This window comes from Aotus nancymaae, unplaced genomic scaffold, assembly GCF_030222135.1.
Source record: "Aotus nancymaae isolate 86718 unplaced genomic scaffold, 86718_ANA_hifiasm-v0.15.2.pri h1tg000067l, whole genome shotgun sequence".
Taxonomy (NCBI): domain Eukaryota; kingdom Metazoa; phylum Chordata; class Mammalia; order Primates; family Aotidae; genus Aotus; species Aotus nancymaae.
Window position 1 is genome coordinate 21,859,176 of NW_026988482.1, and position 27,650 is coordinate 21,886,825.

General features: G+C 58.0%; 1 protein-coding gene across 1 annotated transcript; it reads right to left on the bottom strand.

Annotated features, from left to right (window-relative positions):
- Nucleotides 1-850: 850 nt before the first annotated feature.
- Nucleotides 851-27,321, bottom strand: PTH1R (parathyroid hormone 1 receptor). Its single transcript, XM_012438518.3, has 16 exons — nucleotides 27,141-27,321; nucleotides 23,832-23,887; nucleotides 21,349-21,471; nucleotides 10,571-10,673; nucleotides 8,319-8,453; nucleotides 6,658-6,768; nucleotides 6,432-6,550; nucleotides 6,159-6,253; nucleotides 5,776-5,971; nucleotides 5,183-5,336; nucleotides 3,576-3,636; nucleotides 3,184-3,250; nucleotides 2,799-2,893; nucleotides 1,969-2,110; nucleotides 1,845-1,886; nucleotides 851-1,367 (listed from the first exon to the last, which is right to left on the bottom strand). Exons 3-16 carry the CDS (start codon nucleotides 21,421-21,423, stop codon nucleotides 981-983), a joined length of 1,782 nt encoding a protein of 593 aa, XP_012293941.1. The 5' UTR covers nucleotides 21,424-21,471; nucleotides 23,832-23,887; nucleotides 27,141-27,321; the 3' UTR covers nucleotides 851-980.
- Between the last annotated feature and the right edge of the window lie 329 nt (nucleotides 27,322-27,650).

Sequence of the window (27,650 nt, forward strand, 5' to 3'; positions counted from 1 at the left end):
TGGAGGCAGCGCCGTCTTCAGGCTGGAGCAAGAGCAAGAAGCCTGGGGCGGGCACACCATAGGGTCAGCCCTCAGGGGTTGGGCCAAGGGGCTCTATGCCACTCAGGGGCCACGAATGGCTGAAGTGGGAGAGGGGGGTAAGGTGGTAAGTAAGTGGGCGTCAGATGAGGACACTTAGTGACTATCCCAGATGAATTGTGAGCGGATGTGTCCAATTTTGCAGGCCCCTGCCCAGCCAGCCCTCTGGGCTCAGACGCCTGGCTCCCCACAAGTCCTGAGCCAGAGCGGGGACCCAGCCCACCCTTCACCTGCTGGCCCTGGTGCTCCTCCTGCAACCTCAGTCACAGGCATGTCAGGTTGAGAGTGGATGCTGAGGCTCCCGCATGGAGGGCTCCCTGAGCCGCCCTGGGACAGCCAGGAAAGGTCCACTCTGTGGCAGGGCTGCAGGCCTGGGGGTGTGGCCAGGGAGCTGAGGGATCTGCCAACAGCCCTGGGTGGCCAGCAGGCAGAAGAGTTGGCCTAGAGGAGCCTGGGTCCCCATGGGCCCTAGGTTCAATTATGGAGAGCAGCTAGCTCCACAGCTGGCAGCCATGATGGAGGGGAGGCTGAGGCCGGATATTCCCACATGGGTCCACTTGGCTGCTGTGTTTCCCTTGCAGATTTCAGCCTCTCTGGGCCCTTTCTGCTGGATGATACCACAGGCCCCAGAGCCCTCCCCCTCCTGAAGTGAGACCTGAGGATTCCTCCATGACTCATGGCCCTCTCCCTGCCCCCTCAGCTTCCCCTGGCTCCCAGCCCCACCCCCCTTGGAGTGAGTCCCTAGTTTGGGCCACAGGAAGCCACACACCGCTTCCTTTTCCTTTTTCTTTTTTTTTCTGTTTTTTCTCTCAGCCCCAGCCCCGAGTGGGCAACCATCAACCACCCATCTTTTGGTCCATCTGTCCATCCACCATGGCAGCAGGCCCCACCCCCAGACCTGGTCACATGACTGTCTCCCACTCTTCCTGCAGCAGGGCGGGTGGCCGCTCAGGCCCAGAGGCGTCTTCATCCAGGCCTGAGCAGGATCCGTTGAGGAACCCATCGTCCTTGGGAGCAGCCACGGCAGGTGGTGTGGTCTCGAGGGCCTCCAGGGCTGGGGCCCCTGGCTTGGCATGGCCAGGCAGCTGAGCGTGGCCATTGGTGGTGGCAGCGGGCAGCAGGCGGGGGCTGAGGGGCAGGCCAAGTCCCACACGGGGGCCGACGTTGGTCACACTTGTGTGGGACACCATGGGGCCGTAGCTATAGCTGCTGCTCCCGCTGCGTGCCTTGCGCTTGAAGTCCAGTGCCAGTGTCCAGCGGCTCCAAGATTTCTTGATCTCAGCTTGTACCTTGGGGTGGTAGGGGCGCAGCAGTCAGGTGTGCTTCCCAACCCCAGCGATGGCCCGTCTGTGCCCCTGAACACCCAGCACAGAATGAAAACGGGAATAGGGGACTCCTGGGAAACTCTAAGGCCAAGTGAAATCCCATCCTCAGAACAGGGTGCTTGGCTGCAGGCAACTGACACATCCAGAATCTACAAGACTCAAATTGCCCCAAAGGTGGCTGAGTCCTCCAATCTGGGTCACAGAGATTTCAATCATGGGGCTGGGAAGACACGGCTATGCCAGTGACTGAAAAGTCCCCAAATCCTAGCACATCCTGAGCCTGCACCATCTGGGAAGACTTCTCTGCTTTCAGCATGTCCTCAGGGGTGTTCTTGGAGGAAGGAAGAAATGGCAGGGTGGAAGAATGGAGGGACAGGCCTTGAGGAGGCCTCTGGGACATCTGCCCCACCCTACCCTGTGCCAACACTGTCTCCTGCTTACCTCGCCGTTGCAGAAACAGTATATGATGGCGACAAAAAATCCCTGTCAAGAGAGGTGGCTGGAATCAGGGCCTGTCCCCAGCGCCCCTCCCACCCTCAGCCAGGCCCAGGCCGGCACTGCGCACCTGGAAGGAGTTGAAGAGCATCTCATAGTGCATCTGGACTTGCCAGAGCGTCCCTGAGACCTCGGTGTATGGCGTGGCCATGAAGACGATATAGTGGACGCCGAAGAGGGGCATGAGCACCAGCGTGGATTTGAGCAGCTTCCTGGGCCGGTGGGGCAGGTGGGTCAGGGCCAAGCCCCCTCCCCTTCAACAAGCACCGTGCCACCCCCCACCCTGCCAGCCCCAGGCTCCGGAAGCACAAAGGAGCCCAGGACTCCGGTCATCATGGGAGGACAGCCCAGTTCACCTGCTGGCTGTTCTCCCAGCCAAGTGCTAATAGGGCCCCTTGGTCCTCAGCGGTGTCCCAGAGTGGATCTCAAATGACAGTCCCCCAGGCCCCGGGCCCTTCGCACCTGCCGAGCCCTCAGCTGGCATGCACTCCCCTCCACGGCTGTACCTCACTATCCCATGGCCCACTCCTCAGGTTTTCAGCTGAGTTGCGACCTTCCTGGGCCACCCACCCTCTACCTGCTCCTGCTCCTCAGACTCCCCACAACCAACTCTTTGAGGAGATGTTCAAGTTCATCCCACCCTCGCAGACTCTAGTGCAGGGCCTGGTACCAAGCGGGAGACAGGCTGGCTTTGGGTACCCCTAGGGCCTCCCATCACTGCTGGGCAGGCCAGGGCCTGGGGCTGGCCAGGTGAGTGGGGACAGCCAGGGAGTCAGACGCTGGGTCCTTCCCTTGCCCCAGGCTCGTTCCCTTGCCCCAGGCCTGTCCTTCCTTGGGTATGTGGTACTGGGACTCAGTGACCCCTGAGGAGCCAGGGCATGGCAGGCAGGGTGGGCTCACCGGTACTGCTGCCGCGTGTCACACCGGCCGGCATTGGTCTCCCGCAGCTTGGTGGCGAGCACCCGGACAATATTGATGAAGAGGATGAAGTTGAGCTGTGGGAGTGAGGGGGCTGCATCTGGAGGCTGCACCCTAGCAGGGAGTGGGAGGGGGCGCAGGCAAGGCCTGGTGGCCGTGGCCACAGGCTCTACTCTGTCACTGCATCTCTGGGCCCTTGGTTTTCCTTTCTGGGCTGGAGTGTGGATCGGCTGGTCCTCTGGCCTCTGTGGCTCTGACACTGGGGTCCAGGGAAGCCTCCTAGGTCACTGTCAGGGGCTGGTCCCTGGGGCCCAGGCCACATCCCACCCACCCCTGTGGCCAGCAACCTTCCCCCTACCCCACTCACCACAATGGAGGCAAGGATAGGCACCTGGATGATCCACTTTTTGTTCCCGGAGCTCAAGTCCCAGCACCTGCGGGAGGTTGAGGCGTTAGCTCCCATTCTGCCCGTTCCCATCCTGAGCCTGCCCACAGAGCCCAGAGTTGATCTGGTCTGACATTAGCTGTTGAGGACACAGGGCAGGGGCTTGGGTGTGGCCAGGCCTGAGGCCGCCCTCACAGGCCTCTTTGGAATTAGCCTCCTGTGACCCTGAGGGAGGCTCTGGCTGGAGGCTGGACTGAGAACTCCTGAGGCTGGGCCATTTGAGGCCAGGGTACAGGAGGCCCTCTCACATGCTTCCTGGAAGAAAAGGGACCCAGGGGGCTTCTTGCCTGGGCTCCTTCTCCACCTGGACCTACCCGGTGTTGGCCAGGGTAGCTCTGACACTGACCCACACAGCCACGAAGACAGCGGGCAGACCTGCGGGCACAGAGGGGGACAGTGTGCGGGGCTGTGGCTGCTGTCCACAAGGTCACCCTCCCTCATCCTTTATGATGCCCAGCTTACCCCACCATTGCCCTGACCCCCTCACCCTGGGCACCTGGGCCACTTGGGGACAGAGCCACACTCTGAAGTGTGCTGCCCTATCAGCCTCTCCCTGGGGCTCCAGCCCTCAAAACCCAGCTCAGCCTCTGTCCCCATCTTGGCTCCGTGTCATATGCACACAGGTGGGTACATGGTGTAATGTAGTAATAAGGTATCACTAACTGACCCATGCGCTGTCCACTCCCCTGCAACGGGTGCTGCTTTGGACTTGCAGCTCCCATGGGGAGGGGGCCGATTATCTGCATTCTTTTTGCCCCAGCACAGCGCCCCCACAACCTGGTTTGAAAGGTCCTAGCCCTCATGGATGAGACTGGATGGGGTGAGAGGTTTTGTCCCAAGCAGAGGCCACGGGGAAGTCAGTGTGTCCTGGCCTCCGCCAACTCAAGGGGCACATGGTATCTCTGAGTGAGCTGTGCCTCTGGGAAGGGAGCCCCAGGTCCTCCCCACCACACACCACCAACTTGATTCTAGGCCTGGTGCACCCTTGGCAGGACAGGGCATGACCTGGCTTTATGGTAGAAAGAAGAGCTGTGACATTCCTGTGCCCCCAGGTTCTATGCATTCCCAATCTGCATGTCTCCAGCCCACTCAGACACCTCCTAGCCCCAGAGCCTGCATTAGTTTCTGGGACTGGACCCAGGTCTCCCCAACTCTGGGGCTTGTCATGGTGAGGTCAGGGTCAGGATGTATGCCAAGGGGCAGGGAGGCAGTGGCTGTGGACCTGTGGGCCTCTGGGTGCTAAGTGCGGAGAGGGCTCCAGCCACCCGGCCCACCCCTCTGCAGTCTGGCCAGTTGCCCCGGAGCCCAGCCAAGCTCTGCAGCTGCCAACAATAATGGACAATTATCGGTAACTGGATCCCAGAGCCAGTGGGGGGCTGGGAGGAGTGCTCGGCTCCAGCAACCCATTCTGCAGAGGGTCTGTGAAGCCCACATGATGCTGAGGGGCCGGGCCCACGGCTCTGGGTCATGGTCCCCACAGGCCTGCTAAGGCTGGCAATGGTGTGGGCAGCCCCCCACCTCATCCCATCAAGGTGACTGGTGGGGTAATAGATGCTGGCCTAGTTCATGAGGCTCAGGGTAGAGGAAGGGTCCCAGATCCCAATTCCAGCCCCAGACTGACCTCTGACCCAGTATCCTACTCTGATCCTGAGCTGAATCTTGGCCTGATGGTCCCTCCTCCCCCTCTCCTGGGCTGAGCCTCAACTTCAGGTGAATCTGACCCCAGGTGAACCTGACCACTGGCAAGCCCTGTTCCCTGAGCCTGGAAGAGGGTCAGAGTCACAGAAGGGCGGCAGGCCTCTCTCCTGCTGTTCCACCTGGGGTGGGATGTGCTGTGTGGTGCCTCCCCCCAGGGACTGCCCTCTCCCTGCCACCCACGGTCCACCCCTGCGGTGCCTCGCTGCCTGCTGCGCCCGCGTACCCCAGCCGAAGACCGTGAAGCCCCGCAGATACTTCTTCTCCGAGAAGAAGGCCATGAAGATGAGGCTGTGCAGGTACAGCCCCTCCACCAGAAGCCAGTAGTAGTTGGTGGCCAGGAAGTAAAGGAAGAAGGTCACAGCCACCCTGCAGCCCGCCTAGGAGACCAGCTGGTGTTAGCCAGAGGGCAGGGCCTGCCTCCAGAAGTCCGGGCTGGGCTGGGGGCTGGGGCGGTGGGAGGGGACAAGTGGTGCTGGCCCAGCAGGCCAGGAGGGGGCAGGCTCTGCTGGGGGAGTTCTCTCAGCGGGGTGAGGTTTCAGGGGCAGGAGGCAAGGTGAAGAGGTGGAGTGGCTGGGGAGACTAGGTTGAGGCAGGAGCCTTGATGGCAGCGCGGGGCGTCTGGAGACTCAGAGCCCTTGGCAGCAGGGCTGGCGGCAGAGCTGAGGGTCGTGAGGGACCCCGTGAGACAGGTTTGAGTGGCTGAAGCTAGTGGCGCCGGCAGGAGACTGGCAGGGCGAGGGCCAGGCTGGAGGGCAGGGGCGGGGCCCCACGAGGCCAGCGGCGGCACCGGGAGCAGGCGGGCGGACGGGCACTCACGTAGCCGGCAGCGGCGGCGGCGGGCGGCGGGGGCGCCTGGGCGATGGCGCGCAGCTCCTCCTCGGTGAGGCGCTCAGCCTCATCGAGCGTGGCGCCAGAGTAGAGCACCGCGTCCTTGACGAAGATGCTCACGGCGCGCAGCATGAAGGACAGGAACAGGTGCATGTGGATGTAGTTGCGCGTGCAGTGCAGCCGCCTGCGGGGCGCGCGACATCACCGTGGGTGGGGGCACGGGCACGCGCGGCAGGTGGGCAGGAAGCTGGGCTGTGCGCAGTAGGTAGGGACGCCCGCCAGGGGTGACGGGTGCAGGGAGGGGGTCGCATCAGACCTCGGCCCCCCCGACCACGCCCCACCGCCTCTCGCCCCGCCCTCGCCCCGCCCACCTAAAGTAGGCCAGGATGAGCACAGCTACGGTGAGGGACGCCAGGGACACGGAGTAGCCCACGGTGTAGATCATGCCCAAGCGGTCAAACACCTCCTGTGCGGGGGGAGACACAGTCAGATCCCCCGGAGCCAAGGCGAGCATCAGGGTAAGAGTAAGAGGCCAGGGTAAGGTTGCCGGAGGGACGGAGGTTAGGTCAGGGCTGGGTCAGGGGTCGCCCGTGGGATGGGAGTGAATTTATCCAGGTCAGGTTGGGGAGGAGAAAGGCTCTCACCCGTTCACGAGTCTCATTGGTGAGAAATTTGACACACTCGCTGTAGTTGGCCCACGTCCTGTTGTGCCCAGGCACCAGCTCCCAGCTGCCATTTCGGTCACAGCGTCGGTAGGCATGGCCTGCAGGTCCATGGGAGGTCAGGGCCGGTAGGGAGGTCTGGAGCCACTGAAGCCCTGAGCTCCACGTCTCGGCTCCCTGTGATCCCCATCCCTCCCGCAGGCCTCACCTTTGTGATTGAAGTCATAAATGTAGTCGGGACAGGGCACAGCCACCACCTCACCTGGTGCCCCCAGCGGCCAGCACAGGATATGGTCCCATTCAGGCAGACAGGGGCGCCCTGGTCCCAGAGACAGACAGGGTAGGGGATACCGAGGGAGTGTCAGGGTCATGGTTAGTGACCCAGAGGGATGAACACATCTGCTGTTGTTGGTTCCTGCAGGAACAGGTGTGCCCCAGGACAGGAAAATTGAGACTTTGGAGCATTCTGGAGAAAACATATTTCTGTGCCCTGCATCCATCTGGCCTCATAGAATTTACCACGGACTGTGCGATGCAGGTGCTGGCACTGGCCCATTTTCCAGATAGGCTGACAGAGGCCAAGAGGGGTAGGCGACTTGCTGAGGTCATACAGCACAGGGCCCTGCCCTCTTCAGCTGCTCTCGGAGCACCTTCCTGGTGTCCCTGAAGAAGGGCAAGTACCCAGACTAACACTCCCTCAGCTGGGAGGCTCCCTGTGTGCCCCTCCCCTGGGACCATGGACAGGAGGCAGGAGGCCTGGTTTCTAGTGCCAGCTGGACTCCAAAGAGCTGCTGACCTCACACAGGTGTCCCAGTCTTTCTACTTCCATTTCCTTATTGGGAAGTTGGGATTAACCACATTGGCCCATGCTTCTACCACCACCCAGTGCCCGCCCTGAGTACCTGCTGTGAGTCTCCCATGGCCACTGCTGGGGGGAGATATGATTCCCCAAATCTAAGTGCTCATAGTGGCATTCAAAGCAGGGTGACAACCCACTTTGGATCCCCAGCCTCACTGCAAGGAGGCTAAGTGAGCTTGGAGGGTCCCCAGCCTCTGGATCTTCCACATTCCACTCCCGGCTTGCAGTCCCCTTCTCCCCCTCTGTAGGGCTCCAACCACAGGACTCTCCAGCCACCCTGGAAGGCTGCCTTGATGGCTGGACCCACCCTGGCTTGGTGAAAGGCTCTCTGTCCTGGGCGCCATATTCCCAGCCCCACCCAGCCAGGCCCACAATTCCCTCTGGTCCCCAGGGAGCCACAGGGTGACCACAGCCTCCCAGATGTGGCCCATCTGGAATCTGCTGCCCACCCAACCGGTTCAAACCGGCCCTGTGGCCAAAGCCTGGGCTCTGTGTCTGCCTCTCCTCATCGCCTTCCCTCCTTGTCCCACTGCCTCTGGCCCCACCCTTTGCCACTGCCCTCCTCTCCTGCTCTATTTCTGTGGCCCTCCCAACTATGTGTCCCCATGTGTCTCCTCGGACACACTGAGCCCCAGACTTCAGGGTGTGCCTCCTGGTCCCCTCTGTCTCTGTGACTGTTTCTCCCTCCCTTTCTGTCTCTCCCTGCCTCTCTGTCCCCCAGGGTTCTCCGTCATCTCTCTTTCTCTCCATGGGTGGGGCTGTAGCCCTGGGTCCACTCTTGGTGTGGTTCTGGGTGAGTTCTCTGTTCATCTCTCTTTGAGGCCTGAGCCATCCACTCCCCTTCCTTCCCACCAGACTCTTTCTTCTCCCAGCCCCTTGCCTGGGGATGGGGCTGTAGTCTTTTACTTTCTACGAGAGCCAAGAAGCATGAGCTCACATGACGGGGACAGTGCAGTGGGGTGCGCAGGTCCAAGGCCATGCCAGCTGGATGCATGGAAATAGAGACATACCTCGGTGCCTGCTGCCAGTGGGTGCCTCCTTGTCCTCCTCAGATTCGGGGTAGAGCTTCCCAGATGCCTTATCTTTCCTGGGCTTCCCTGATGTGGATGAAGATGTCCATCCCTTGTCTGATTCCATTATGTCGGCTGGAGAAACCAGGATAGGAATGATGGCTGTCAGCTGTGCTACAACAGGAGACCCGGGGCACTCAGACTCCCCCTTTGTACAATGGGGGGTTGTCTCCTGCCCTGCTGACATCCAGGCTGTTGGGAGATCTGAGACGATGGGTGAGGAGGCATTTAACAAAATGTAAAGTGCCTGCCAGGTAAAGTAATAAGAGGATGTGGAGATTGCCCCCCAGGGTTGGAATGGGAGTGAACACTATGGGAGTGCAGGGTCAGCTAGTGGGGTGGGCACTAAACGTGGGTAAGACGGCAGAGGTGGATCCTCCCACCCAGGACTCAGGAGTGGAGGCCAAGGCCACGCAGCAGTGAAGGCCCCACCAGGGGGCGCATGGTGAAAGCAGACAGAGGGGGTGGAGGTGTCAGTGGGCAGATCACACAGCGAAAATGAAGTCTGGCCTGAGTGCTGTGCAGGTAAAGAAGCTGGTGGTGAGAAGACAAGAGCAAGGTGGTACAGTCAAGAGTGGACAGAGGCCGGGCGCGGTGGCTCACGCCTGTAATCCTAGCACTTTGGGAGGCTGAGGCAGGCGGATCACCTGAGGTCAGAAGTTCGAGACCAGCCTGACCAATATGGTGAAAACCCGTCTTTAAAAAAAAAAAAAAAATCAAAAATTAAAAAAGGAAAAAAAAAAGAGTGGACAGAGAAGTCCACCCCATCCCCTTCCCTGGACCTTGAATATGTGGTTCACAGCTTCCACAGCGGCCCTGCCTGGAGTGCAGCGATGTGATCATGAATCGCTGCAGCCTCGAACTGCTGTGCTCAAGCGATCCTCCCACCTCAGCCTCACCTGTAGCTGGGACTACAGGTGTGCACCACCACATCTGGCTAATTTTTAAATTTTTTTGTAGAGATGGGGTCTCACTATGTTGCCCAGGCTGGAGAGGTCTTTCTTCCTAGTCACAAAGTCTTCCTCATTTCTGACTTGTATTCCGTCAGCCACAGCCCAAGCTAGGGCCCCCTGCCCCTCCCATGTCAGGTCTGTGGCAATGATGGGAAGCTGAATCCAGGCAGCCTGGACTGGGACGAGAATGACTGTGCTTATTTTCCTGCCTCCACCCTCAGCCATCAGTGTGGGGATGTGGGCAGCAAGATGGGGTAAAGTAGGAAGAGAGAGGCTCCATGGTGGATGGGGAGGGGCAAAGACAGGCACCCTCCAGGCTTCCACAACTAAGAAGAGGGGCTGGTTTCAGGACCCGAGTGAGGGGGCCCACCTGACCCCCAGATCTCGATGCAACTAGGAGCCACTGTTGGGGCCAGCATGGGTGGGGCTGTGACTGCAGAGACCATGTGAGTCTCTGTGAGTGTGAGCAAAACCCATGTGCCACAGAGTGTGTGTGTCATTGTGTGCTTGTGTTCTGGGCGTGCACCAGACTTGACCCCTGCAGAGCCCTAAGGGCTTGTCAGGGGAGGAAGCTGCCCACTCCATCAGTCAGTTGGAGTCTGGGCCTCTTGGGTTGATGAGATTAATCTGACAGCCGTCAGTCTGAGTGCTAGTGGTAGACAACACAGGGACCTGAGCTTAAGATTTAGGACAAGCCAGGCTGGGTGAGGTGCTCACACCTGTAATCCCAGCACTTTGGGAGGCCAAGGTGGGGGGATCACGACGTCAGGAGTTCGAGACCAGCCTGGCCAACATAGTGAAACCTCATCTCTACTGAAAATACAAAAAAAAAAAAAAAAAAAAAATTAGCTAGGCATGTGATGGGTGCCTGTAATCGAAGCTACTCAGGAGGCTGAGGCAGGAGAATTGCTTGAACCCGGGAGGCGGAGGTTGCAGTGAGCCGAGATCGCACCATTGCACTCCAGCCCGGGGTGACACTGTGAGACTCCATCTCAAAAAAAAAAAAAAAAAGAAAAAGAAAAAGAAAAAGAAAAGACTTAGGACAAGCCAAAGACACCCAAGCCTGCTGACTCCACTCCTGCACCACCCACCCACTTCGGTCCTCACTTCAGCCTGGTCCCCTTTACCTGAGTCCACTCCCACGGAGAGCCTTCACCTGGCTCTGCATCCTGGGTCCCACTCTAAACTGGCCCCTCCCTCACCTGGCCTCATCCCCAGACCCCCACCTTTGACCCCCACCTGGCCTCTGCAGGACTTCCTTGAGCCGTTTCTCGCACTGGGCCTGAGCTCGGTGCAGCAGGAAGATCTGTTCCTCTTTAGTCATGACGTCATCTGCATCCACCTGCCAAGCCGAAGGTCAGACCACAGGCAGGACTTTCCAGTGCAGCAGGTCCCAGAGCCATCCCAATTTCCCGGAGTGATTACCCTCTTTCAAAAGGCCCTGACTCTAGAGGGAAGGTGGGATTTCCCCCGCATGTGAGAAATCTGCTCTATGGAGCTCCCACCTTACAGATGGGAAGCTGTGGCTCTGAGGGGTGGGGCCTGCCTGATCCAAAGGCAAAAGGAGGGAGCTGTCTCCTGCCCGCCTGCCAGCAACCCTGTAGGCCGCAGTCACTGATACTCTCTGCCCAGTCCTTTCCCCAGGGGTTCATGGGACTGGAATGGAATGTCCCAGGATGGATCCACACAGGATCCTGGCTGCCTGCTGGGGACATGAGTCGGGGGCAGGGGTTGGATAAGGAGTCCTGAACTCTGGGGAGACAATCCAGCCTGGATTCCTTCAAGTCCTGGCACCCCTAGGGGGGCCTTGGGAGTCACCAATTTCCATGTTGGACCAGGTCCCCAGTCAGTGCTTTCCCCAGTGAACGGTGAGTGCCTCAGTGCCTCCCCCCATTACAATCCCGAGAGGGAGAGGGTGGAGGAACTGCTGGCCCATGGCCTGGGTTGGGCTGGGCACTCTGGTGCTGGCTGTGGGTGGGAGTCCCTCTCCACTGCTGATCTGGGAGCTCCCTCCATTCAAGCGGACTCTGAGTTCTGATGACACTCAGGCCCTCACTCCTGCTGTTCTCTGCCTGGAATGTCCTTTCCCTTCCCTCCAATCTGCACACCATGGGCCCTGGCTGCCACCCACCGGGACTCACTGGCCTCATTATAGGAAAGGACATGAAACATCATGTGGGTGGAGACTCACTCTGAGCAGGTGGCTGCTGAGGGGTGTAAACCTCTGACTTGGGAGGAAAGGAGCCAGGGTGAAGACAGCATCCCACCCCGGGGAACAGCTTGGTGTGCCCGGCCCAGCCACTCCCATAAGTGTGACCCTCAGGGGTTAAGGCGGCCTCTGAAACCTCCCCAGGGCTGGGCTGTGAAGCCCTCAGCCCCATCCCCCTTAATTCAGGGCCGTGTTTCCTCAGACCCCTAGGCCTGTATCCTGAGATGACCTCCTCCACTGGTCCCCCAAAAGGCTACGTCTCCTCAGCTGCACGGGGCAGAGCTGCATCCTTCACACGCGCCATGGCGGGGCTGGGACTCGGCAGTCCAAGCGTGGCTGTGCAGGGCGGGAGGACTCGGAGGGGGCGGGGAAGGAAGGAGGCGGCCAGGGACGGGGTGGGCGGGCCGGGTCAGGGAGCCTGGCTGCAGGGAGAAGTTAATTGACCGCGTCTCTTGGCGGCAGCAGCGAGGGCTTCCAGGACCAAGGAGTCTCCAATTGGCTCGGCCGGCCTCGGGTTCTGCTGGTTCCACTTAGCGGAGCCGCATGCGCGTCCCTGCGCGTGCGCGAGTGTGGCCGGCGCGTGCACTCGTGTGTGCCCGTCTGTGCGCGTTCTCACGCGGGGACTGTCCGGCATGTCAGTGTGGGACACCAGATGGACGTGTTTGTGAGAATGCACATGCACAGGTATTTTTGGGCATAGGGCAGCGTGTGCACGTCTGAGTGAGGCGGCAGCTCCTTAGCCTGTGCATCTGTGGGTGGCCAGTGGTTCTGTTGCCTCTGGGGGCTGAGGTGGACCCTGAGATATCAGCTGGACCCCAGGAAGGGCTGGAACAGATCCCCACGTGCTGGCAGCTGGCCCCAGCTCCTCTATCCTAGTCTCTTTCCCTCCACAGCTATGGCTGAGCCGGCTGGGGCAGAGGTAGACATAGAATGATGGGGCTTAAGGGAGCACAACTTGGACTTGCCAGGATCCAGGGGCCTCCAACTAACCTGAAGCTCTCCCTTTGCCTCTGACATGGGGGATCCATGCTGCTGAGGGCTGATCCCTGCCCCACTCCACTTACAGCATCCATTCACTACCATTTCCATCGCTGCTAGTAGTACCTCCATCAGTAACCATCGTTACCATCGTTAACACCAACACCAGCATACGGGTCCCTCCCAGTACCAGCACTACCACCACTGGCATCACCGTGACCACCATGAGCACTACTGTAACCATCAGCATAACCACCATCACCACCATCTGCACCATCACAACTGGTGCAGCACCAGCACCACTGCCACCACCTCCAGCATCACCAAGGCAACATTAGCACCATCACCAATCTGCCACCTGCCCAGTAACTACTGTCTACACCACCTTTGCCATCTTGTTGTCTACCCCTCCTCCCCACTACCCTTCTTCTCCTGCCATCTCCACTTCTCTAACGACAAACCTATTTTGCCATATTTTCTCCAGTCGATGGAGAACTCTGGAGTGACTGACAGAGGCTGCCACCCATCCCTAGAGACTTGCTGACCGGGCCTCCCAACAGACAGACTAGCCTACTGATGGGACTGGGGGGCACCCCTGATGGCCTAGACTACAGGCAGGCAGTCATGGGTTGAAAACTGACTGGCCGTTTTGCAGACTGACCACCAAAAACTGATCAACACTCCCCTCACTGGCTCAAGAAATTGGCTCAGCCTCTATATACTGCTGTTGGTTTCACCTTCTCACGGCCAGGAGGAGGCACCCTTCTTTTTCTGGAGTTGGGATGTTCAGGAGAGGGAAAGGTATGTGCTTCCGGCGCGCATGGCTCCCACATTCATCCACAGGGGTGGTGGCCCCACCTCTGGCCTCCCTGAACTTTAGGATCTGTTTCTCTGTTAGCCTACAGCCATTGCAACAAGAATAACTCAGGTCAGAGTTAAGGGAGCACTTTCCTAAGGAAAGGAGGACAACCCCACACCAAGTGCACTCCCCTCTCCAAACCTTAGCACACAGCTCTGTGCCTGGAATGCCTTCACTCCTGTTCACTCTTCCTTCCAGCTGTACCCTCTTCTCCAAGGAGATTCTGCCACCAGCCCCAGAGCGTGAATCCCACCTCTACACTTGACTGGCTTCATGTCTGAGAAAGTTGCTTAACTCATGTGCCTCAGTTTTTCTGTAAAATCAGGGTAATCATAGGGCTGTTGTTGGCCAGGTGCAGTGGCTCATGCCTATAATTCCAGCACTTTGGGAGGCCAAGGCGGGCGGATCACCTGAGGTTGGGAGTTTGAGACCAGCCTGATCAACATGGAGAAACCCTGTCTCTACTAAAAAATACAAAATTAGTGTGTGTCGTGGTACATGCCTGTAATCCCAGTGACTCGGGAGGCTGAGGCAAGAGAACCGTTTGAACCCAGGGGGCAGAGGTTTTGGTGAGCTGAGATCATATCATTGCACTCCAACCTGGGCAACAAGAGTGACACTCTGTCTCAAAAAAAAGGGCTGTAGTGAAGATTAAATGAAGTACTGCACAACAAGCTTGCACGGTGAAGCTCAGGAAAAGCTGGTTGCTTTTGTTGACACTGTGAGCAGCAGCAGCAGCAGCAAATCACACCCCTGCCATGTACCCCCTGCTGCCTGGTGACATGGGTGCCCCAGGCCAGGGATCCAAGGTGGCAGGGGGAGATTGTCTGGGTCGATAGGACTGAGTCTATGTGGTGACAGTGAGGGCCAGATGGGAGGTGGGACCCCAGGGAGGACTGGGGGCACGACTACAGGAGGATCTGCCAGATAAGGTGTACCGGGCAAACTTTTGGGATGGAAGGGCATCCCAATGACTCCTTGCATTTCTGGATCCACCCTGGACTTACATTAGGATTCAAGGTTACTGCCAGAGCCCGCATGTTTGAGCTTAGGTGGAAAATGGACCCTGTCCTCTGCCTCTGCCCTGGCTGAGGAGGCCTTATCTCCTGGGGATGAAGGGGAAGATGCTGACAGCTGTAACTCATCTCAGCCTGGCACGCCCCCTGTCTGCTACTCCCTTCACCCGGCCCTCCAACTTCCACCCCCTTGATGAGCTCCTGTCTTCTTGGCCCAGCTCCAGGGTGCAGAGGACTCAGACCTGCATCCTCTTAGATCCAGCAGATCTGCAAATCTTGGGTCTCAGGGCTGAGGACTAATGGACTGGAGCTGGGCTATGGCCAGGGGTCACTTAGTCCATACCCACCACTGATATGAGCCATCCAGCCCTGCACCAGGTGGGCACTCCTCCTTTGGTCCTGATTAGGGCTGACTTGCCTCCCCGGCCCAGCCATCACAGCGCTTGGCTTCAATTCCCCCCACTGTAGCACATCCTCTCCATGGTCAACAAGGAGCTTTACCCATGCCTCCTGCACCTTCTACCACATCCCCATTTTACAGACAGGGTCACTGAGGCCAAGAGTCACAGTTAGAAAAAGGAGGGCAAGGGATGGAGCTAAGATCCACTTGACACTGAAGCAGCAACCCTGGAAGAAGGGAAAGAAAAGAGGAAGTGTCCACCACATGGACACCCCAGCACCAGCCAGAACATCACCTTTCCACAGAGTCCTGGATTTTATCTGCTGCGTTAAGCAAGTATCCGCTTGCAGACCCTCTAAAGCAGCCTCCCCAAAACGGATTCAGGAGGGGAGGTGGGTAGACATAAAGGTGACAGTGGTGCTGGTGCTGGTGATGGCAGCTTGTCCTCGACTGTCACTGGATAGAGGACAGCTGGGCCCTGGTGTTGGGAATGAGGCAGTTGATGCCTCCAGCACAGCCAGAAGGAGAAAACCCTGGCTAACAGGAGACCCCTTCATGACCTCCTGGCCTTCCTTCAGCCCTCCTCCAGGTTCTACTACTGGGACCCATGCTGGCACCCCTGGATGCCTCCCGTGCCAGCTGGCTGGGACTGCTCCCCCACCCCTGCTGCCCTCTGTCTGTCCGGCTGGCCTGAGCAGGCTCCTCGTCCTGCCCGGCCACCGCTGACAAGTGCTGCCTTTTCCTCCCCCTCGCCAGGCCTTCCTGAACAGGCTGCCTGTGTTTGGGGCTGGGAGGGCCTGGGGGGAAGAGGCACTGCGACGCCTCTCATCCTGGCCAGCCAGCGTGGCTGCCTTGGGGCAGACAGTGGGATGGAGCCTGGGATAGCGGAGTTGGCTGCTAGGACCTGGTGGATCTTCACAAGCAGCCCCTACCTGGGATGAGGAATCAAGGCCCAGATCAACGGTATGGCCTAATCTAGCCATCGCCTGCTCAACAGAATGATATCCCACTAGGTCTCACCTGGGGCACAAGACTGGCCCCAGAGTTGGGGCATTTAAAGGTTTGAAGGTCTCTGATGTTTCTGCAAACCTGAGCAAACGTTTGTGCCCTTCTTCCAGTCACTATTTTGCAGACAATTTCAGAGGGCTGCAAAACCCTCGCCCCACCTTTTCTTTTTCCTGAGGACTCTCCTTCTGAAATAGCTGCCTTCCTGATGTGGTGGCTGGACCCGGGAGTGTCCCCAGAAGGCCTACAACAGGAATCTGGGGGAGGCTACTTGATGCCTCATTAAAACATTCCGAAGAAAACCCAAGTTCCTGGGAGGGCTTGGCCCCCCTCCTACTGCTCTGTCCATGGGCCATTTCAAGAGCTGGGGGGAACATGTTTAAAGTCAGGTGACATAAAAAGCTTCAACAAATCAATATGAAAAAGACAAATAACCCCAGAAGTATGGTTAATGGCTCAGAGCAAGCTCTCTTAGAAGATGGATCATAAACCACTGTAAAGCCCAAAAGTCATTGGTAATCAGCAAATTAAAATAACAAGACACACCATTTTTCACCTATCCGCACAAAGGTGAAACACAAAGAATCCTCGTAACATCCTGTGAGATGGTGGGCATGGGAGAGAGGCCCTCCTGATCAGTCTTGGTGTTGTATAAGTATAAAACAGCATAAGCTGGCCGGGCGCGGTGGCTCATGCCTGTAATCCCAGCACTTTGGGAGGCCGAGGCGGGTGGATCACGAGGTCAAGAGATCAAGACCATCCTGGTCAACATGGTGAAACCCCGTCTATACTAAAAATACAAAAAATTAGCTGGGCATGGTGGCGCGTGCCTGTAATCCCAGCTACTCAGGAGGCTGAGGCAGGAGAATTGCCTGAACCCAGGAGGCGGAGGTTGCGGTGAGCCGAGATCGCACCATTGCACTCCAGCTCCAGCCTGGGTAACAAGAGCGAAACTCCATCTCAAAAAAAAAAAAAAAAAAAAACCAGCACAAGCTTTTTAGAGGGCAATTTGGTCATGCTATTAAAATAAAAAATGTGTATCTCAGACCCAGCAATGACAAAATCTAGAAATATCCTACTAGGAAACAGTCACATAGGGTCGCCAGAAGGCATTTCAAGGAGCTTCCCTGACACCATCTGTAATCACGCACACAGACACACATGCAAATTGTGCAGAAACGATCTAAACGTACATTCCTATGGACCACTTAATGAGTCCCAGGTTTTGGAATACTATGTAGCATTTAAAAAGATAGATTCATATTTACTGACATGAAGATCTCTAAGACACACCTTTAAGTCAAAATATATATGTGGCAGAGCCCTATCTAGAAATCGATGCCATTTATTTAAAAACAATCAACCAAGCAAATAGAAAAAGACAAAACTCAACTATCTCCTTGATACGTCCACAAAGAGGTACCATTCAGAAACACACAAGAGGAAGGAGAATGCTCCTCTACTCAAACTGCTATAAATTGTTTTCCCTGGAAGGGAATGAGGCTTAGGAGTGATCAAGGAGGGCTGCCATTTAATTTTTATTGATCGACTCTTTTTTTTTTCAGAGACAGGGGCTGACTCTGTTGCCCAGGCTGGAGTGAAGTGGCATCATCATAGTTCATTGCAGCTTTGAACTTCTGGGCTCAAGCGATTCTCCCTCCTCAGCCTCTCAAGTGGCTGGGATTACAGACTTGCTTGACTCTTTTATAAGAACATATTCATATATCAGTTATGAAGTTAAAAATAAGAAAATAACAGAAGGATTTAATTTTTTTTTCTTACAGAGGAGTCTCACTCTGTCACCCAGGCTGGAGTGCAGCGGCATGATCTCAGCTCATGGCAAACTCTCCCTCCTGTGTTCAAGCGATTCTCCTGCCTCAGTCTTCCGAGAAGCTGGGATTACAGGCAAACACCACTGGGCCTGGCTAATTTTTGTATTTTTAGTAGAGACGGAGTTTCATCATGTTGGCCAGGCTGGTCTCAAACTCCTGACCTCAGGTGATCTGCCTGCCTCAGCCTCCCAAAGTGTTGGGATTACAGGCGTGAGCCACTGCACCCAGCCAGGATTTAATTTTTAAAAAAGAAACAAAAAGAAAGAGAGAAAACCCAGAGTGAGACATGACTATCTCCTGCCAGCAGCAAATCTCATGCTGCTTTCAGGAAGGAATTCAGTGCAAAGGTCTAAAGACCTGGGTTCAAATCCTGCTGTGCCACCGACTCACTGTGTGACTCTTAGGGCCCTTTCCCATAAAAATGGCTGGGTGAGGGTGCGGTGGCTCATGCCTATAATCCCAGCACTTTGGGAGGCTTAGGCGGGCGTATCACAAGGTCAGGAGATTGAGACCATCCTGGCCAACACAGTGAAACCCTGTCTCTACTAAAAACGCAAAAAAATTAGCTGGACGTGGTGGCGCATGCCTGTAGTCCCAGCTACTCGGGAGGCTGAGGCAGGAGAATCGCTTGAACCCAGGAGACGGAGATTGCAGTGAACCGAGATTGTGCCACTGCACTCCAGCCTGGGACACAGTGCAAGACTCAGTCTCAAAAACAAACAAAAATGGCTGGGCGAATGGATGAAATGAGAAAACAATTTGTGACAGTTTATATCTCAGAATCTAGGGACAGCCAGTGTTCTGTACATGTTGGTTTCTTTCTGTCTTTAAAAGCAAGCAACATGGCTGCGCTGCCCCCGGAGCAGGCTAGAAAAGGTCCTACACACTCCCAGCTGTGTGTCCTCACCACAGTCTCTTGTGAGTCTACTCAGCGGTCATGTCTCCACAAGCAAGGCCTGCCCCACGCTGAGCTCCCGCTTCTCTCATTGCAGTTTCTCCCCTACCTGTGTACATGCTGGGGGTGTCCTTAGGAGAAGGCACCCCAAGGACAAGAGCACCCCTTTGCCTCCTACTCACAATCTGTGGGTCCATTTCTTCCTCCAACCCCCACCCGCTGCAAGACCCCCAGGTTCCTAGGTAACTCTTTCCTGTATGGCAGAAGATGGACCAGCTGCGTCTGGCCACCAGTGTCCTTCCCATGGGATGCTCTTTGGACCCCAAATGTGAGGTCACTGGAGATGTGAGCCTGGTCCTGGGACCAGCTGGGCAGGTAGCATACAGGTTTGGTGACTGGCTGTGAGATAAGGTTGAAGGGCATAGGTGCAGCTCTAAAGGGGCGGGGGAGCAGCACTTGGGCTCAGGAGAGGGAGCTGGCAGGCTCCCAGCTTCTTGCTGGCCCCAGATGAGTCCAGGGGGCCCGTAGGATATTGGATGGGTGAGTAGGCTGCCGCTGTCCTTCAGTCCCAGTCTTCCAGCCCTGAAGCCAGGGAGTGTCCAGTGAACTCACATGCCCCAACAAGGTCCTAGGCAGACCCAGCACTGGCATCTCTCCCTTTACCCTCAGACATGGGCCAGGGCGAAGCCAGGAAGATTCTCTGCATATACCTCAGCTCCTCTGGAGAGCAGTGGGGCTCTGGGTACCCATACTCCCCCCACACAGGGGCAGCTCAGCCATGTGGCTTGCTTTTAAAGACAGGAAGAAACCAACATGTACAGAACAGCGACTGTCCCCAGATTCTGAGATAGAAACTGTCACAAATTGTTTTCTCATTTCATCCATTCGCCCAAAGAGGCACAGGGCTTGGCTCTGGGTTGGCATGAGATAAATAACGGTCACTGTGGTTGTGTGATTCGGGCCAGTTAAAAATGGGGACAATAACCTTCTTCTGAGGGTGGCTGGGAAGATTAAACTAGCTAATATATGTGAAGTGCTTAGAACAATGGCAAGTAGAAAGCCCTACAGAAGCATTTATGAAATACACATAAGAAAACAATAGGCCTGGTGCACAGGCGCTCACAAAGGCACACACAAACACAACTGTGCGCCTCCGAGTCACGCACCCACAGCTCCAGACACATGAACTCACGCAGGGACTCAGACACTCACAATCACATAGACCCAGATAAACACCATGCCTAGAGTCCCACAGAGCCCTGTTGTGACATACAGACTTACTCTCAGGACACCCACACTCATCACCCTGTCTACCCCTCACACCGTCACATGCACACATATGTGTGCACACACCGAACTCCCGGGGAGGTGGGGGGCGGCTTTATCCCCTGGCATTCGTCAGTGTTTGGAGTGTCTCTGCAGAGGGTGTTGACCGCCTCTGAACCTCAGTTTCCCCATCCACAAGGCCTTGTATGGGGCTGTCTTTGGTGGGAAGCCTTTGCTGGGGCCAGAATTGTGGGGGCGTAGGCACAGGTAAGTGGGAAGTGCTGAGGACCACGGAGGAAGGGAGAGCCTCTGATGATGTGATTCTCAGGCAGATGTTTCTTCCAGGTCCTCTTTTAGAGATGGACAACTGAGGCATGGAGAAGGACAGCCCAGGCTTACACAGGCGTCATGGAGGCGGAGGAATCCTAGGCTCCTGCCTCCCGCCTGGAGCTCTGTGCTGTGTAGGGAGCTGCTGCTGGTCAGGAGGAGGAGGCTGCCTGCCTACCCTGCTCCCCAGCAGGCAGCTGCCCCCACTGGGGAGCTGGGAGAAGGAGCTTTGAAGTTAGGCACGCAGGCAGACAGCCTCCTCAGGAACGGGCTGGGGCTGGTCCTTTGGGAAGGGGCTGCTATGGGATAGGACTGAGGGGCTGGGACAGCCCCCTTCCCAGAAAGTGGCCTCTAGACCCTGGCCCAGGAGGCGGAGGTGCTGCCCACTCTGTATCTCCAGCTCTCTGCCTCCAGCTGTCTCTCCCTATTTTTCTTTGCTGTTCTTGGTCTGTTCATCCCTCCAGCTCCTGGGATCTCTCCTCCCCACCCTGCTTTGTCTCTGTCTCTCCTCTCCCTCTACCCTTCCCTACCATTCTGCCTTTAGGTCTCCACTCTCAGGGAGCGACAGTCTTCCCAGGGGTCTCCTCACTTCCTGACAGGATATGCTGTGCTTCTCCTACAGGGGTGCACTGTGAGGTCAGTCTCCTTCAGGGACCTCCATCCCTCCTCCATGCCACACCACACCTCCTACGGCAAACAGCTTCTACCCTGGTTGAAGCCAGACATATGCACGAGTGTGTGTGTATGTGTGTGTGTGAGGGCTGGAGGGGGCCCCTAAATCCTACCCCCTGCCTGGATGATTCTGACCTCAAACCTACATTCTCTATGTCCGGGATTGCAACAAAACTTGCAGAAAACAGAGGTCTTTAAAGCAAAGTCTGTGAGAGTACTAGCAGGGCCAAAGCCCAGACTTCTGCTGGGTCACACTGTCATCTTCCAGGGAGAAACAGCCATGGTGCTCACAGAGGCAGAGGATGGGGAAACCTCAACCACAGATTTCCAGATCTGGGACTCCAAACGAGGCTTCAGAAATAGGGAGGCTTCAGGCAGCTGGAACCCGAAGTTCAGACATCCCAGAGACAGCAGACACCCAGGATCCTGGATCAGAGGGGACTCTCACCCAACGTTCGAACTGCAGGGGGAACTCAAGACTGCGTGCCCTAGACCTATCCCGGGGACCCCAGGGTAAGCCCGCATCCCGTCCCGGAGTATAGGCGGCGGGGGACTCACCAGCGCGTAAGCGGAGCTGAGCACTGGGCAGCAGAGCAGGAGCGCCAGGCCGGGTGCGATCCGGGCGGCCCCCATCGCCACCGCCTAGGGCCGCGTCCCTCGGGGCAGCCGCCGCCACCGGCCCTGGTGGTGGTAGGGGGTGCAGAGCTGTGTCAGGCTGGCCGCCCTGCCCACGCCCCGGCCTAGGGGACCCCGGCGTCCGGGCGGCCCGAGGACCCGGGGCCCGGCGCGGGGCCCATGTGCTGAGGGCGATCGAGCGAGCGAGCAGCGTAAAGGAGGGAGGGAGGGACGGGAGGAAGGGAGGGAGAGCCGGAGGCCCGGCGGGCGGCGGGCGGGCGCCGATCGCTGCGGAGCGGCCCGTCTGCCTCCGAGCGGAGAAATCACATCCATATGGCCGGGCCCCCCGCCCCCGGCCCGCCCCCCGCCCCCCTCCCGCGCCGCCTTTTCTTTCTTTTTTTTTTTCTTTTGGGGAAGTGGGAGCTGTGGCTTCGCCCCACGCCCAGTGGGGGGAGGGGTCGGGGTCGCGGTCTGCGGGGGGCGCACAGGACTGTTATTTTTAGCTCCGCGGCTTTCGCCCGTAGCGAGTCCTGGCCGGGCAGGGGGCGAGTTCTGAGCCGCGCGGGGCGTGCAGCTAGGGGACGCGATCCCAACTTTGCAGCCACACTGAACCCTTGGGTGTTCCGGCCGCCAGCCCCCGGCCGCTTGGCCTCCCAAGACCCAGCCCCTTGGCAGCCGCCTCCCGCACCCCTTCCCCATCCTCGGCCCGAGCCCCGCTTGCGCCCGTGCGGCTCGGGCGCGCCAGCGGCCCCGACGCTCTGTCTGTCTGCCTGTCTGTCAGTCCGTCTCTAGCTCCCCCGGCCTTGGCCTCAGTTCTTCCAGCGGCCCCAAGCTCCGTTTCGGTCACTCCCTCGCTCCCTCCCTCCCACTTCTCTCTCTACGAAAACATTTGCAAGTTTCCAAAAAAGCCACCGAGCCGAGCGGCGCGGGGCTGGCGGCTCCCCTGGGTTCCGAGGAGGCGCCGCCGACTGACACCGAGACAGAGCAGCCTGGATGCCCCGGCCAGGCCCGAAGTCGCTCCTCCCCGACTCCCGCCACTTCCCCTCGGCGCGGGTCCCCAGCCCCGACTTACTCCGAGCGTGCCGCCGCGGCCCCCGCCTTGCCATGGATGTCGGGCCCCCCCCGACAGCCTCCCCAAGCTAGCGCCCCGTCCGCGGCCCCGGGGGGACTTCATGGAGCTCTCAGGATCCCCCCCCGGCCGGCCTGGCCTCCAGCGCCCCCCGCCCGGCCGCCGCTCGGAGCCACCGCCCGCCGCGCGCGTCCCTCGCCTCGGCGTCTGCCTCTCCCCTCCCCCCGGCCGGGCGCCTCTTCCCTCCCCCGAGCCCTCCCGGGCCTCTCCCGCCCCTCTCCCGCCCCCACCCCGTCCGCCGCCGCCGCCGACGCGGGAGTGTGGAGAGGCCAAGAGGAGCCCGCCGCCCCCCGCCCCGGGACATTGCGCTAGAGGCCGAGGCCCGGGGTCGTATGGCGGCGGGATGTGAGTGCTGGGGAACGGGGCGGGGGCAGCGGTGACATCGAGACCCGAGCAGGGAACCGGAACGCCGCCGCCGCTATATTCTCTTCTGGAAAGCACGGGCTTTTCTTTTTCTTCTTTTTTTCTGATTATCCGGCCCCCGCTGGCGCATAGGGACCCTCAGCCGAGAGGCAAGCCCTCTTTCTTCATGGGCGAATCCCCTAGGGAGGCCGCCCGGTACCCCGCGCGCCCCCGGCCGCGGAGCTGTCAGTCCGCTGGGCTCTCGTTCGGGCTGGGTCGGGGTCCCTGGGGAGGCCACTCGGCTGCCAGCCCGGACCCGGGCTCGGCCGCCGCCGCCGCCCTCCCCCACGTCCAGCCCCACCCCACCCTCGCCTCAGTCCCATCCCAGACCGGCCGTTCTGCTCGGCCGTAGGCCGGCCCCGACCCCTGCCAAGGTCTGCAGCCACACATCCAGCTCCCTCCCTGCTCAGCGGCTCCTCGGGTCGAGGTTTCCGAGTCTCCGAGTCTCGACCCATTCGGCTGCTGGCCGGGCCTCTCCAGCTCGCCCGGCCCCAACCCCGGCGGCTCGAGGCTGCCAGACCTGGGGCTCAATCCGGACACCCACTCTCAGGCTTCACCTCCCTCCCCTGTCTCCACCCCTATTCCCAAAACTCGGCGGGCTCGGATCTGCCTGGGACCCTCTACTTAGGGGAAGGCAGGGAGAAGTCCTCGGGGGCTGGGGCTGAACGAGGCGGGGTTTCTGTGCTTAGCTGGGGAGGGCACCCTGGAGCTCTAAGAGGAGGGACCCTTTGACCCCAAACATACCCCCTCAGGGTACCTGGTGGGGAAACTGAGGTGGAAGGAGGGGCCGGGGATGCCTGGAGTGGAGGGCTTTAAGGATGGCGGAGGAAGCCAATGCTTGAGGCCCTGGGAAATATCGTCTGGGCTAAGCAGCAGCCTGTGCTTGCCTGCTCACCAGTCGTGTGTCTCGGACACTACCACTCTTCGGCTGTCTGGATCTCGTTTCCTCATCTGCAAAATGGAGAGTTTGGCCAGCTGATTCAAAGGCAATGTTAACTTTCCTGTTTAGTATCCACTAGGGTGGGTGTCCTGGCCCATGGGCTCCAGGGGCTCTCCAGACTCAGCCTGTGGACATTGAGCTCCTCAGAGCCTGCAGACCTGCCTCCAACCCTCAGTGTGAATCTGCCAAGCCCAAGCCCTGAGGTTTAGGATCCAGATGTTGCCACCCTTCTTCTGGCTCAAGCCCATCCAGCTTCCAGACTGTACCCCTAGCTAGGTACTTTCCCCGTGCATTTCTTCTCCTCCTTCCTCCTCCTCCTCCTCCTCTTCTTCTTTTTCTTCTTGTTCTTCGTCTTCAAGACAGGGTCTCACTTTGTCACCCAAGCTGGAGTGCAGTGGCATGATCTCTGCTCACTTCAACTTCCATTCCGCTTTCCAGGATCAAGTGATTCTCTCACCTCAGCCTCCCAAGTAGCTGGGACTACAGGCACGCACCACCAACCTGGCTAATTTTTGTATTTCTTGGTAGAGACAGGGTTTTGCCATGTTGGCCAGGCTGGTCACAAACCCCTGATCTCAAGCGATCCACCTGCCTCAGCCTCCCAAAGTGCTGGGATTACAGATGTGAGCCACTGGACCCGGCCCTCCCCACACATTTCTATGGCTGCATCCCTTCTCTGTGCCCACTGCCCTCGTTTCTTGTCCTGGTGTTCAAGGGCTGTGCTATTTGAGAGTTTCCTCCAAAAATGACTCTCCCCAACAGGAACTGTCTGCTAGACTCCTGGCCTTCTCCACACATCCACTCTCCTGCCTTTGCCCTTGCTGTTTCCTCTGCTAGGATCACACTCCTCTGCTTGGTGTAAAGGACATTCCCCTCTCTCCTGTGTGCCCACATCCTCCATTACTGGGGAGGAGGTTGTGATTTCAGGGCTGCCTCCTATGGTATGTGGGCTCCTTGGGACAGAGGCCCAGGTGCCAGAATGGGGACCTAAAGAATACTTGTGGTTCTTCAGTTAGATTTTAATGGTCTCAGCTTTATTATGCCTCCGTTTCTTTTCTTTTTTTTTGAGACAGGGCTGTCGCCTAGGCTGGAGTGCAGTGGCACGATCTCGGCTCACTGCAACCTTTGCCTCCAGGGTTCAAGCAATTTTCTGGTCTCAGCCTCCTGAGTAGCTGGGATTACAGGTGTGCACCACCACGCCCGGCTAATTTTTGCATTTTTAGTAGAGATGGGGTTTCTCCATGTTGGCCAGGCTGGTTTCAAACTCTTGGCCTCAAGTGATCCACCTGCCTCAGCCTCCCAAAGTGTTGGGATAACAGGCATGAGCCACCACACCTAGCCTTTTTTTTTTTTTTTTTTTCCCAGACAGGGTCTTGCTCTGTTGCCCAGGCTGGAGTGCATTGGCACAATCACGGCCCAAAGCAGCTTCGACCTCCTGGGCTCAAGCAATCCTCCCACCTCAGCCTCCCGTGTAGCTGAGACCACAGGCATGAGCCACCACACCTAGGTAATTAAAAAATTTTTTTTGTAGAGACGATGTCTCACTTTGTTGCCCAGGCTGGTCTCCAACTCCTGGGCTCAAGCAGTTCTCCTGCCTTGGCCTCCCAAAGTGCTGGGATTACAGGCATGAGCCACTGCGCCTGGCCTATGCCTCTGTTTCTAGATGTCTCTAAGTTTTATGTTTCTATGGCTGCTGACCTCCCACCCTGCTTTCCCTTTTGGTGATGAGAAAAGAACATTAATGAAGAGATTGGAAGGACTGAGAGGTAAAACTAGGGGCTGATGGGGAGGAGTTCTTTTCAGATCTGACACCAGGGAAAACTTGAGATTTGGAAACAATATTTGTACGTGGCAGGACCAGGGTGGGCTGTGGAGAGGGCTGCAGAGAGGAATCTGATGGGCTCTGGGCCTTTTAAGGGCATTCCCCTTGCCATAATTCACGTGCCTCACCCCAGAGTCCCCTGCTGGACATTCCACAGCAGTGGGTGGGGCCACAGATCCTCTCCCTCACCCTCAGGCCTCTGGTTAAAGTGCCACCATGAGGGTGAGGGTATCAGTGTCACACATTAACTGGTAACACCTAAGCACCTGGCAGAATCAGCCTGCCCTTTTTGACAAGCAGGCCCCAGGGGCCCAGAGTCAGTTTCTGGTTAGTGTCAGGTCAGTTTCAATGGAATTTGAAAAGGCCTGGCTTGGGGTGGGGAGTAGGCGTGAGTCCCTGTCTCTGATCCCCAGGTTGGGACCTATGAGGAAGAGTCAGGATGGTCGCTGGATCAAGGTGGTCAGAACTGCACTAAGGGCTGGACTCTGGCCCCACCCCTGCTGGTGTGGCAGCCCCAGGCTGATAGGCCTCTGCTGCAGTCATCCCACTGTGAGTAGGGCTTTGGCCAGGGTACACAGACCCTGGGGCCAGGGTGGGCATTAGACACCAACAGGAAAGGCAGAGGCTCAGCTCTCTGAGCAATGCAGCCTGGCCTCCCTCTCTTAGAAAACCCCTTGCTGACCCAGGGGTTCTCTGGGACTAATGGCTCACATCTATTTCTGAGTCTTTATATTCCCCCAATGCTTCATCCCAGCACTAGCCCCAAAATAAGTCTGCATCCCATGCTTAGCCCTGATCCCAGACTCAGCTCTGTTTCCATGATGAACCCCAACCTAGGGCTGAATTCTTATCCTAATCTGATTTCTTGCCCCTGGCCGAACTCTGACCCGAGGCTGTGCCTCCACCCAGACCTCAACCTCAGACCTCTCTCGGCTTGCAGGCCCCTCTGGAAGCTTTTTGAGGCAGGAGGCCAGTAGGGGAGGGGATGGCCAGGCCATAAGTGAAGCGAGGTGCCACTTTTACAGCCATTTCGGCTGCTCATAAACACCCCCCGACACCCGGCTGAGTTGCTGGAGGCTCCCATGGCAGCTGGCTGGGCAGCCCCCTCCCCTCGCAGCAGAAGCATGGCTGCCTGGCTTTCTTGCCTCTCAGGAAGGTGAAGGGAGGACGATGGGGGCACCTGGGGCCGGCAGGCTCTGTTCCAGTCAGGGAGGACTCCCAAGCCTCCCAAGGAGCTAGAGGCATGGGCTTTCTGTCCCTGCTGGCCTCATGGTTACAAGCCCCTGCTGTCATAACCAGGTCCACAGACGTGTCTCCATGTGGGCATGTCTTGTCTGCCCCATAGCACAGCCCAGGTGCTTACATGCTCACCCCCGGGGAAACCAAAGAGTTGCTCCTCCCAGCTGTGCTCAGGCCCCCAGGGTCCCCTGGCCGCCACTCACCTGGAGCCCATGGGCCTTCCAAGTCGGGCCTGAAGCTGCAGAGCAGGCTCAAGTTGGCCACGGGGAGGCCATGGATAGTCCCTGGGCAGCTTCTGTGGCTCAGGCCTAAGCAAGGGTAGTGCTGCTGGGGACAGGAAAAGGCCTGAGTCAGAGCTTCCACTTGAAAAGAAAAATTAATTATTTTTTACCAAGCCCTACACTGGTCCAGGACTTTGTCCCAGACCCCTAGTCCGGGGTAGGAGGCGACAGAGGCAGATCCAAGTGTGCCAGTGTTCAGATGCCTTAGGCCGTGCCCTCCCCTCAGCACCCCTGGGTCTGCCTGCCGGGTACGCGGGCCCACTCAGGCTGCCAGGCATGTCTGTGTGGTTCAGTAGTCCTCTCCTTGCCCTGCCACGCCTCTCTCTTGATCTCTGTGTTCCAGTCTGATCCTCTGGTCCTTTCCACATCTCGGTAATATCAGGCCAACACAAGGTGTGAACACAGCCCCTACTAGTGACTTCACTCAAGTTT